This window comes from Pelophylax lessonae (assembly GCF_965119305.1).
Source record: "Pelophylax lessonae genome assembly, chromosome: 4".
NCBI lineage: Eukaryota > Metazoa > Chordata > Amphibia > Anura > Ranidae > Pelophylax > Pelophylax lessonae.
This window is the reverse complement of record NC_138771.1, coordinates 524,443,272-524,456,294: the sequence shown is the minus strand read 5'-3', so window position 1 is coordinate 524,456,294 and position 13,023 is coordinate 524,443,272. Positions and strand designations below refer to the sequence as shown.

At 45.9% G+C, this 13,023-nt stretch overlaps 1 protein-coding gene across 1 annotated transcript in view; it reads right to left on the bottom strand.

Moving 5' to 3' along the window:
- The window catches only part of SMC1B (structural maintenance of chromosomes 1B), a 512,286-nt gene that overhangs the window by 119,949 nt on the left and 379,314 nt on the right, over nt 1-13,023 (bottom strand). The window contains exons 18-19 of the mRNA XM_082255760.1: nt 12,710-12,863; nt 12,485-12,577 (exon numbers count right to left, since the gene is read on the bottom strand). Coding sequence (XP_082111886.1) covers nt 12,485-12,577; nt 12,710-12,863 — 247 coding nt within the window. The remainder of the gene's footprint in view (nt 1-12,484; nt 12,578-12,709; nt 12,864-13,023) is intronic.

Sequence of the window (13,023 nt, the reverse complement as noted above, 5' to 3'; positions counted from 1 at the left end):
GTGGGCCTTGTAGGCCCAGGAAGCACTAAGCGCTCAAGTAGAGTGCACCGTGACAGGGAAAGGAGGAACCTGACCCTTGATCGAATCTGTCTGATCCATCTTGAAATGGTCGCAGAAGAAGCGAACAGCCCTTTTCCTGGCCCATCTGTGAGCACAAACAGTAAGTCTGACTTTTGAAAAGACTCTGTAGCTGCCAGATACACCCAAATCACCTGAACCACATCCAGGGCACGCAACACAAATTCTTTAGGATGTGTGGGCCTGGTAGGCCCAGGAAGCACTAAGCGCTCAAGTAGAGTGCGCCGTCACAGGGAAAGAAGGAACCTGACCCTTGATCGAATCTGTCTGATCCATCTTGAAATGGTCGCCAAAAAAGCGAACAGCCCTTTTCCTGGCCCATCTGTGAGCACAAACAGTAAGTCTGACTTCTGAAAAGACTCCGTAGCTGCCAGATACACCCAAATCACCAGAACCACATCCAGGGCACGCAACACAAATTTCTTAGGATGTGTGGGCCTCGTAGGTCCAGGAAGCACTAAGCGCTCAAGTAGAGTGCACCGTGACAGGGAAAGGAGGAACCTGACCCTTGATCGAATCTGTCTGATCCATCTTGAAATGGTCGCAGAAGAAGCGAACAGCCCTTTTCCTGGCCCATCTGTGAGCACAAACAGTAAGTCTGACTTCTGAAAAGACTCTGTAGCTGCCAGATACACCCAAATCACCTGAACCACATCCAGGGCACGCAACACAAATTCCTTAGGATGTGTGGGCCTGGTACACAGGGAAGGCAACACAATGTCTTCATTCAAATGGAAATCAGAGACTACTTTAGGAAGGAATGAAGGACATGGGCGAAGAAAGGGATAGGACAAGATAACGCCACCAGTTCCGACACCCTGTGAGCAGAGGTGATAGCCAACAAAATGGCCACTTTCTGGGACAGCGTAAGCAGGGGAATCTCCCAAATATTTTCAAAGGGAGGCTTCTGGAGAACTGAAAGCACCAAGTTCAGATCCCAGGGCGGTAGAGAAGACTGCACCGATGGAGTCAAATGTCGAACCCTTTGAATAAATGTACACACCAGGGCATGGCCAGGGGTCATTGAAAGACCACCGCCAAGGCCGACACCTGGCCCTTGATGGTACTCAAGTCCAATTTCTGCTCAACCCCCCGTTGAAGAATGGTCAAGACCCGAGTCACCGAAAAAGAGTAAGGGTGAACACAACTCACCCCACGAAATGTACGCATTCCACGTACAATGGTAGATTTTCCTAGAGGTAGACTTCCTAGCTTGTAGCAGCATCAAAATCACAGACCCAGGCAAACCTCTATCCTTCAGCACCTGGCTTTCCACAGCCAAGCCATCAAAGCCAGCGACTGTAAAGCAGAAGGGAAAATTTTCCATTGGGACAGTAGATCCTCCCTGAGAGGTAGTCTCCAAGGGACATCGGTGACCAGATGCACCAGGTCAGCGAGGTCAGTCCAGGGCCACCAGAATGACTGGAATACCTTCTTTATCAATTCTGTGCAAGAGCCTGGGCAGAAGCTTGAGAGGAGGTAAAGCATAGATCCAACGGTACTGGCCCCACCAGAGCATCCCGTGACAGTGCCACAAACCTCAGAACTTTTCTGTTGAGCTGGGGAGCCAACAGATCCACCTCGGGGGTGCCCCACCAAAGACATATCTGATAAAACACGTCCAGGTCAAGAGACCACTCCTCTTGGTCCAACGCCTGCCAACTGAGGTAATCCGCCTGCAGGTTTTGCACTCCTGGAATGTGCACGGCGGAGGGAGCCCCAAACGAAGCATTCTGCCCACCGTAGAATGCCGGCTACCTCCAGAGCTGCCAACACACTTCTTGTTCCGCCCTGGTGATTGACATAAGCCACCGCCATGGAATTGTCCAACTAAATGCGCACTGGAAGCCCCCAGAGACGATACATCCAGTGATCCAGGCACAGCCTGATTGCCCGGATTTCCAGGACAATTATCGGTAGTCTGGACTCTTCCAGTGTTCATACACCCTAAGCAGAGCTCTGACCCAAGACACCTCCCCACTCGGATAGACTGGTATTCATAGTGACCACTGTCCAATACAAGGGGGAAACGATTTGCCCTATCAAAGAGCCGGGGAGCGAAGCCACCAGACCAGACACCCCTTTGTTTCCCTGCTCAACCGGATCAGATTGTCAGATTGTCTAGAGACTTCGGACACTTGTCCCATTTGGCCAATATCTCCCTTCATAGGGACCTTGTATGGAACTGTGCAAACGGAACTTCCTAGAAGGTAGATACCATCAGGCCCAGCACCCGTATGCAAATCCGGAGGGATGACTATCTGCTGGACATCAGGAGATAAATCGCAGCATGCAACTTATGGAGTTTGTCCAGAGAAAGGAACACTCTGGCTAGAGCTGAGTCCAGAGTCTGACCAAGATAATCCAATTTTATGGATGGAACCAGAGACCTCTGGTAATTCAGAAGGCAACCAAACTACCTCAGGGTCTGTATAGTGATCTCCACTTTGTCTATTAGAGCAGCAGAGGACACCGCTCGCAAGGGGAGGTCGTCTAGGTAACCCAGTACTGCAATTCCCCGCTGACGTAGCAACCCCAGAACCGTAAACAATAAAAAAAAAAAAAAAAAAAATGATGGTAATCTAATGACGTATGGAACATCGGCATCACTTCCTGTTTACAGGAAAAACTTTATTGTCACATATACAATTGGTAAAAAAAAGAACATATATGATATTGTGACTCTGTGTTTGCTAATTATATAAACTGAACAAATTTAAGTGTTGATAAGGTGTGCTGGTGTGAGAAAAATCTTATTAATAATGTGAATAGATAAATATCATTCATAATTAAAGCGATCGATCAATTATTAGGAGTTGAATGGTATATGGTGTATAGTGCTAATTAGAATATTTATAAATAATCTGTAAAAAATGGGAGGACCAAAGAAAGATTTTTTTTAAAGACATGTGATGTTAAATAAATTATTAAATAAATGTTAATAGTGAACAATTGGTGAATATTAAAAAAGATAAGGGAATTATATAGAATTATTTGTGAAGAAAATTATTTTAAATCATTTTAAATTATTTTATTCATATATTTTTTTTTTATTGTTTTTATCTTCGGTAATAAAAAAATTAATTTTAGAGCTTTAGAGGAATTCTATCAGCCAAGGTATAATACACTACTAACACCGGAACAAATTTCAATGATAATATGCACCGGATATGATGTCCGCTCGTGCATCGTATAAATAGGGTCCGCTTACCGGATATGATGTCTTTGAAAACGCCCAATAGGTGGGCGAAACGCGTTGACGCACTTCCGTTACGGCTCTGACGCATCGTCACTTCCGGCTACACTTCCTGGATCGGCAGTGGAACGCACGCTACCAGCGGCGTCCACCACCATCTGTTATCTTAACACACTGCGATTTTTATACTGATGTTTGTGAGTATGTTTTTAATCTTTTTGGGGCAAAAAAATTGTTAAAGCATACTACACTATATGCGGTCCTTTTGTTTTTCTACTTGGGGTCCACGGAGGAGACTCGGACCAGTTCTACTTAAGGAGATACTAGTTGTCTTGTGATATCCCATAGAAGGAGGCTTGGTGTAACACCTCACTTGAAATTTCAAGCTATATATATCTGCTGTTGCGGTGAGTAGGGAACTGAGAGGGGTCACCTGTCACCTTGGAGCACCTTGTATAGTAATCGCTCCGAGCGGAGCATTTCCATGCGGAATTTTCGAACGCTCACGAAGCAGGTCAGAGCTTTCAAGTCCAGAATCGGACGCACTTTGCCCTCCTTTCTGGGCACAGTGAACAGATTTGAGTAAAACCCCCGGGACAATTACCCCTTGAGCGAGGAGATCCTGCACCGCTTGATGCAGGTCTTGTAACCGCCCTGGGGTCAAATGAAGATTTGAGGGAAAGAATCTGTCTGCCGGCCTTGAAAGAAATTCGATCTTGTACCCTGATCGAACGATTTCCTGAACCCACCTGTCCTGAACTCGGAGCAGCCAAGGTTGGAGAAAACCGCGCAAACGTCCCCCCACCCCTGAAATGGGTGAGGGCGCCCCTTCAGGCAGAGGCGGACTGACCCTCCGCACCAGCTTGGCCGGATTATTGTTTGCCGGCCCAGGGCTTTCTCGGGCCGCCCTTCCCTTCCCTTTCCCCTTGTATTGTGACTTGAAGGCACGAAAGGAACCCTGATTAGGTTTAAAGGCGGGACCCCGCTTGCCGCGGAAAAACTTGCCCTTAGGATTCTGGGGCAGCAGAGTGCTCTTGCCCCCAGTGACTCCCTTAACCAATTCATCCAGGGATTCCCCAAAAAGGCGAGACCCCGCATAGGGAATGTCAGCCACCGCCTTCCTAGATTTCTGGTCAGCCGACCAGCTCTTCAACCATATCAGCCGACGGTTAGACACTGGACAGGCGCGCAGCCAAAGGGGCCTCATTTAAGGCCGCATTGCACAAATACATGACCCCTTGATAAATCTGGTCCACCATCTCCACGGTAGTGGGGGGGGGGGCAGAATCAGCCGCGAGTGTGCGTCTGAGCACCTTGGTCCAGTCCGCCACAGCCTGAGCCGCCATGACAGAGGCGAAAATAGGCTTGAGCATGGAACCGGCCACCACATAGGTGTGGCGGGCCAGCGATTCCAGCCTCCTATCCGTAGGATCGCTAAATACCGGAGAATCTTCGGTAGGAACCAGGGTAGCCTTGTTCAATCTGGCTACAGTGTGATCCACTTGAGGAGCCACACACCAGCGTGCAACCGTAGTAGACGCAAAAGGATAGAGAAGTTGAAACCTCTTAGGCACCGTGAAGGTGTGTTTTAACCACTTTACCCCCAGCCCTATTTCGGACACTTTTTGTTCACAAGTTAAAACCAGTATTTTTTCCTAGAAAACTACTTAGAACCCCCAAACATTATATATATTTTTTTAGCAAAGACTCTGGAGAATAAAATGTCGGTCATTGCAAAATTTTTTGTCACGCGGTATTTGCGCAGCGGTCTTTAAAACGCCATTTTTTTGGAAAAAATTTGAAAAATCACATTTCACTGCATTTAAAAAATACTAAACAGTAAAGTTAGCCCATTTTTTTGTATATTGTGAAAGATGATGTCACGCCGAGTAAATAGATACCAAACATGTTACCGTTTAAAATTGCGCCCCCCCCCCGTGGGATGGCGACAAACTACGGTCAATAGAGATCTCAATCTGCGACGCTTTAAATTTATTTAACGGTTACCAGTTTAGAGTTAGAGTGTAGCTCTTTTTTTTAAATTATTGCCCACGCTCTGGCGATCGCGGCGATACCTCACATGTGTGGTTTGAACAGCGATTTCATTTGCGGCTCGACTTGCGTATACGTTTTTTTTTGTGCGCGAGCCAACGGTGACGGGGGCGGCTAAATTTTTTTTTTTCCTATTTATTTTTTCTTTTTTTTAACTTTATTACAGGTTTTTAAAAAAAAAATAAAAAATCTGATCACTTTTATTGCTGTCACAAGCAATGTAAACATCCCTTGTGACACCAATATGTAGTGACAGGTACACTTTATGGAGGGATCGAGGGTCTAAAAGACCCTCGACCCCTCCACTACACTTCCCTGTATGCAAAACGCCGAAAACGGCATTTTTGCATACAGCTGTTTTTCAAATCTGCCGCCTTTTGCAGCAGAGTAACCCGGATGTGACGTCATGGACGCCGCCTCCGTGTTACCTCATAGGAGACCCGATCGATGCCGTTTCCGGCATTCATCGGGACTCCATCCAGCCGGCGGACGCGCCGGCTGGGTGCTCGGGGCTCCCGGTGGGACGGGAGCCCCGAGCAAAGCCGCGGAAGGCGGCGGGAGGGGGGGGGGGGGGACGTCCCCTCCCACCCCCCCGGGTAACGATCGAGCGGCTCCCGAGCCGCATCGATCGTTACCGACGGAAAGCCGACAGTCGGCTTCAAACAACGGTACCGGGATGATGCCTCTAGCTAGCCACTCAAAGTCAGCCGACGTAGATCTACGTGGCTGGTCGTTAAGTGGTTAAATTGCGCCATTGTTCATTCACAGTGTGATGAAACTCAGCGGGGCAGGGAAAAACCTGCGCCGTCTTACTGGTCCTGTGTGTACCAAAAGATGACACAATGCCCGGAGGATTGGGCTCATCCTCTAAATGTAGTGTTCCTTTAATGGCAGAAATCAGCGCATCCATAGCCGCGCGTTCCTCCGGCGTCCCAGGGGGGGAATCATCCACCCCTGTAACTTCCGCCTCCCCCTCAGACTCTTGCGGGTCCTGAGAAGAGTGAGACCCTGAAAGGGGCACGCTACCTACAGCAACCATGTCACATTCAGAATCAGAAGAAAAAGAAATCCTAGGCCTTTTTCTAGCAGCACGTTCAGACATCAGCACATCCATTTTGGACACCAAAGTCGCCACAACAGCAGCCAAATTAGTCAGAGTAGAGGATTCAGAAGAACTTGAATCCCCCGCCAAAGCTGGAGGGAATTTGCTGTCCTGGGATTCCATTGCAAAAAAAACAAACGTTTTTTTTTGAGGTACTGGCCCTTTAAGGGCGCCGCGGACCCCCGCAGCACACCGCTACAATACACAGACCCCCCGCAGGGACAAACTGAGCCAGGAAGATTGCACAATGGAGGAAAAGAAAAGACAGCAGGACAGAGACCCAGAAGTGTGTTACCAGCTCCTTCGGTCGCTCCTGAGTAGAGTAAGGAAGTGATGTCACCGCAGAGACTGAACAGAGGCTGCAGGCTAAGGAAACATGGATGCCTATGCAAAGCAATGGGAGGCTTCGGCAAAATGGCTGCCGACGAGCTCGGAACGATCGTTGCCACACACAAGATGGCGTCGTAAGGTGCCAAAATACACTACACACAATGCTATACAAGCGCCCACAGTGAAGCCAGACATGCTGCCCACACCTAAAATGGCGGACGGGCGGTTTTTAACCCCGCAGCGGTCGCCACACTAGTCTGTACCTCCAAGCACCGTAGTGACACAGGAGAGGAATCCCCCAAACCCCACACAGCGCAGGCTGTGAGAGAAAAGACCCCCGCAGGGACCAGGATCAGGGAGCAGGGACCAGGATCAGGGAGCCCAAAAACGCACAGACATAGGGGACACCACAGACACAGAGGACTGCCGACCCCAGACAGAGGCCCCACACAGAGTGTACTTACCTGTACCCGATGGTGTGGGGTTCCTCATAATAAACGGAAAACCGCCCACCCTCAGATGGCAGGGGAGTGCCGCCAGCCAAAAACGCAGGACACCAGGAGTGCACGGATGAACCGTGCATGTGTCCGGTGAGGTAGCCACCTCACAAGGCTGCATCCCTGGGGACAGGGATGGGTTGTTTGTGAGGCCAGGGCGAACACATAGCCTGCGAAACGCTCGATGGCGGGCTGGGATTCCATCTGATCCTCAGTCCTGGATAACCAGGACGACCAGTCCAATTTCCAGCTCCGCAAACTCCATCTTCATCCGAAGATCCAACTAACTTGAAGCTGACAAAATAAACAGCTAGAAATGCAAAGAAAAAATTACATTTTTTGAAAAGAAAATCATAAAACAGAAGAAGGAGGCTGAGACTGTAGCCCCAGCACAGGGAAGCCTGACAACTCCTGAACCAGGCAGAAGACAAACTGAGTTGGGATGGCTATTGCAGGAGGGGTATTGGACCAGTGGGACAGCCCCCATGGGTGTGTCTATGGAAATGCTTTTGTTTTAACAAGTCTTTTGCCTAGCTACTCCTAAGTAGAGGAAGTCAATACCCATTGGTGAAGACTGTATGAGTGGGCGGCGACTGTCGGAGGATGTAAGAGAAATAGAGATTTTGGTGATCAAACTCACATTCTCTTACTCGAACTTGTTCTCGGCCAACTACAGGAGACGCACGAGATCCCTTGGCAGGAACACGTCCATTATTTGCAATTGGATTTTGTCTTGTCGTACTTCCACTTTTCCTTTTTGCAAGACGTCTTTTGAGCATACTTGTTTACACTGCCTGGTCTTATTTAGTTGCTTTACAACTCTCTTAATAGTAGGTCATCTTTGTCGACCCTTTCCCATGTGATATGATGGCAGCGAGATATTAGATCTAGTATTGAGGTGGAGGACTAAAGCAAGGTCTTGACAACAATAGCAAAATTTTCATTCAACGCTACCACGCTTGAGGCTGCTTAAAAAGTGCTCCTGCGGTGGTACTGGGTCCCGTCTAGGCTTGCCCACGCTTATCCTTGGCAGCAGTGACAGGTGTTTTCAGAAATGTTATCAGCATGGGGATATCCTACACATATGGTGGTCATGACAGCTTCTGGTACAGGGACTATGGCCTACTGCAGACATTATTTTATGCAACGGTCCGAAAAGGATGCCTAGCTGGCTCTTTTACATTGCCCTATACTGGGGCCAGCAGAAATTGGCCTCATACCTTTTTATTTCTGCCAGGCGAACCATTGCCCATGCCTGAAAGACTTGGTTGCATTCCAGGGGGTGAAAACCAGGATGACCGATCTAATGCAAGCTTTGACAAAATTACAGCCTCTTTGTTTGGGGAATACAGCATCATGAACCACAGCAAAATGGCGGCCCCCACAGCGCGCCATGTGGTCTCCAGGACCCCCAAAAGGGGTCCCAGAACAACAGGCATATAAAGGTCCCTGAATAGGGACCCACCCAGGACAGTCCACCCCCTCAAATAAGCGCCATAACGGGGGCACTATTATAGCCAGCCAGCCCCCCCCCCCCCCCCCAAGGTAAAACTTGCTAGGGGAAGGAAAATGCCAAGGGGTGCACCAGACTAGTCCGCCAGGAAAGCTAGGGAGCCCCTAAGATCTGACCATTCCAGGGAGGGGCCAGAGACCTCCAGGAGGGTTTGGGGGGGACATTTTACTCACATACCATGGTACAAGGTGGGCGGCACTCCGAAACAGATCACCTCTCACCCGGGGAACCAAGGGGAAGCTGCGACTCAGGGCGTTCCAGGTCGTTGCGTCCCAGGGAGACGGGTCCCACCAAGGGAAAGCTGAGACTCAGGGCGTTCCAGGTAGTTGCGTCCCAAGCGTGACGGGTCACTCGCAGGCTTGTCCCCATCCATCGGGGCACTGTCGTGGCGAGGCCTAGTTCTGCACTATAAACTGCTCACACTCGATGGCCAGGCTGGGAGACTTTAAGGATCTAGATTATCCAGTGCGAATACCGCAGCCGGCTGTTGCTTATAGTTCTTATGGATCTTGGTCCTCAGGAACTAGTTAAAAAAAAATAAAAAGCACAAAACCTTTCCCTGTTACAGCTAAAACTGAAGTCTCAGCAGGGAGCTAGGTCCTATTCCTAACACTAGGCAGAACAAACTAAGGATAATAGCATAGGCGTGGTTATGTTTTTTTCCTGTCTAGTGCCTATTGCTGATTGGAGGAGCATAACCCTTGTAGTCATGAATATGGAGAAGCTGCGTCTGTCGATAAATGATAGACATTTTTGTGGGGGTTTTTTTTGGCTTGAAGTTATGTTGAATGTATATTTAAAGTTCTCATAATTTGACAGGGCAACAATAAAATGGAGGTCACATTTTATAATAGAAATAACCATGCTACATCTTTTCTATATACAGAAAATGTTTCCCTGAGGACAAGTCTTATATACAGTATCTCACAAAAGTGAGTACACCCCTCACATTTTTGAGAATATTTTATTATATCTTTCCATGTGACAACACTGAAGAAATGACATTTTGCTGCAATGTAAAGTAGTGAGCGTACAGCTTGTATAGCAGTGTAAATTTGCTGTCCCCCCAAAATAACTCAACACACAGCTATTAATTGTTATGGTCCTAGTGCTTTAGGACTTTGTAGGGTATAAGGTTACCTATAATGAGCACACATAAATAAAATTCAAAGCTTTATTGAAATATATATCAAAAATCATTAAAAGAACAATCTGACCAACAGGTCACGTTATAGACTGTAAAGATCCATACGTTTAGATATCATACACTTGGTTCAACGCGTTTCGCAATTGAATAATTGTCAATGATAGCTTCATCAGGAACCATCATAGTGGATATAACATCCTTACAACTTGAAAAAGAAAGAAAACATCATAAATACATTTGTAGTACATTTGTGATATTAGTACAGTTTTACAGTCATGGATTTAAAAGACTTCTCATAGTAGTCATGCTCACAATCGTAACAGAGTATTTGTAGAATGCATCTGTTCAATCGACCCGCCTAGCCCACCAGGCAAAAACCAAGGTCCAAACAAGGCCCCCGTTGACAGGTGTAGACCATCATCTCGCCCAGGAGGAAATTGCAGACTGGACCTGACTTCAGTGGAACCAAGATTATCAGACGGGAAGCAAAGCCAAATATTCAATGCCCACCAGACACGGTCCTCCCAGATGGTACTTAATGGAGAGACATCCGTATCTGTGAGAACAAATGTACTACAAATGTATTTATGATGTTTGCTTTCTTTTTCAAGTTGTAAGGATGTTATATCCACTATGATGGTTGCTGATGAAGCTATCATTGACAATTATTCAATTGCGAAACGCGTTGAACCAAGTGTATATCTTTACGTATGAATCTTACAGTCTGCAACGTGACCTGTTGGTCAGATTGTTCTTTTAATGATTTTTTATATATTTTTAATGATTTTTGATATATTTCAATAAAGCTTTGAATTTTATTTATGTGTGCTCATTATAGATAACCTTATACCCTGCAAAGTCCTACAGCACTAGGACCATAGCAATATTTGGTCTATGACCATAGCACATTGCAGTAGTGCCTTCTCTCCTTTGTTTTTCTTACATGATTCTAATGGATGTGGGTATCAAGGTTATCTTTAGGATATGCTGCAGTTACCTATTATGAAGTACACAGCTATTAATGTTTTAACAGCTGGCAACAAAAGTACATCCCTAATTGAAAATGTTCAAATTGAACCCAAAGTGTCAATATTTTGTGTGGCCACAATTTTCCAGTACTGACTTAACCCTCTCTGGCATGGAGTTCACCAGAGCTTCACAGGTTGCCACTGGGGTGGCAACCTGTGAATTCTTCCAGAATTACATTACGGAGCTGGTGGATGTTAGAGACCTTGCGCTCCTCCATTTTCCATTTGAGGATGCCCCACAGGTGCTCAATAGGGTTTAGGTTTGGAGACATGCTTGGCCAGTCCATCACCTTCACCCTTGAACCATCTGAACCAAATACGTTCATCTTGGTCTCATCAGGACAGGGTTCCAGTAATCCATGTCCTTAGTCTGCTTGTCTTCAGCAAATGATTTGTGGGCTTTCTTGTGCATCGTCTTTAGAAGAGGCTTCCTTCTGGGAGGACAGCCATGTAGACCAATTTGATGCAGTGTGCAGCGTATGGTCTGAGCACTGACAGGCTGACCCTCCCACCCTGTTAAACCGCTGTATGGTCTTGGCCACCGTTCTGCACCTCAGTTTCAGGGTCTTGGCAATCTTCTTATAGCCTAGTTCATCTTTAGGTAGAGCAACAATAATTTTTTTCAGATCCTCAGAGTTGTTTGCCATGAGGTGCCATGTTGAACTTCCAGTGACCAGTCAGAGAGACAGAGCAATAACCCCAAATTTAACACACCTGGGACCTTGTAACACTAACGAGCCATGACACCGTTGAAGGAAAATGGCTAATTGGGCCCAATTTGGACATTTTCACTTTTTGGGGTGTACTTCTTTTGTTGCCAGCAGTTTAGACATTAATGGCTATGTGTTGAGTTATTTTGAGCGGACAGCAAATTTACACTGTTATACAAGCTGTACACTCACTAATTTACATTGTAGCAAAGTGTCCCTTCTTCAGTGTTGTCACATGAAAAGATATAATAAAATATTTACATATTTTATTTAAATATTTGTACTCACTTTTGTGAGATAATGTATATAGAGGAAATGCCTTCCAAATTAGTTTGAAAAATTGAACATTTACAGATATATACAGTATCTGGAGTACAGTTACGTATTAATTACAATATTGTTTGTCTGTCGAGAAGAAAAATACTTAGCAGGAATATAAATAAATGTAGCCTTGTTTAGCATTGGTCAGTGCCTGTGGGGAAGACTTGTTACCGATACCTTATAGAGCCAAAACAATGTACATTCTCTAGGTAAACTTGTAATGTTACTGAGCCAGTGGGTGGAGGAATTCAGTTAATGTAAGGAAAGGGAAAGCAATGCCAGTAGTCCCTGGGGTTTAAAGCTAAGGGACTGCTATCAAAAACAATCCCTAGTGAACCCTATTGCACAAGGATCAACATTTCCAATTGGGATACAACAAGCCCCAGTAAGTCCAGACTTCCTAGAATGGCCAGTTGGAATGTTTACTATGTATGTTAACTTATGGCTAAAATATACAGGAACTAAATGAAAAAAAAAAAATATGGTCAATATGCAGCAAAAACAAGCTACCTTTAAGTTATGAGGAAGATCACCATAGTCAATGCGAAAAGTCCCTTCTCTTTCATAGATTTCAGAAGTAGTTCGTGTGCTTTCACTTTCTACCTGCAGTTAAATAACACACAGATATTTTTTTTCAGTCTGTCACAACATCTAGCTTTCTAACACAGAATATATTTTTGTTTTAAATAACTTGTGTGCACCAACCATACCAGGGACGGAGGAGCTGGATCTCACCTCAACTTCCATGATATCTTCCAAAGAGCCAACTAGCAGAGTTATATTCAAATCTTGTACTTTACAATCCAGGAGTAAATTGTGTCTTTCTAACTTTTTCTGCTCTATCAGACTTTCAATGGTCATTGCTTCCTTCTGCTTCTTGCCAATTTCCCTTCACATGCAAAACACAGAAATATTGAGTGTACATTTTGTTTTGTCTCACACTTCTCCACTAATAAAATTTATAATAATGGGAATTTTGAATTGCATAAATTACTTCTCATATTATAGTTCAGCTCACAGGACTTGTATTCTTAGACCATGGGTTATAT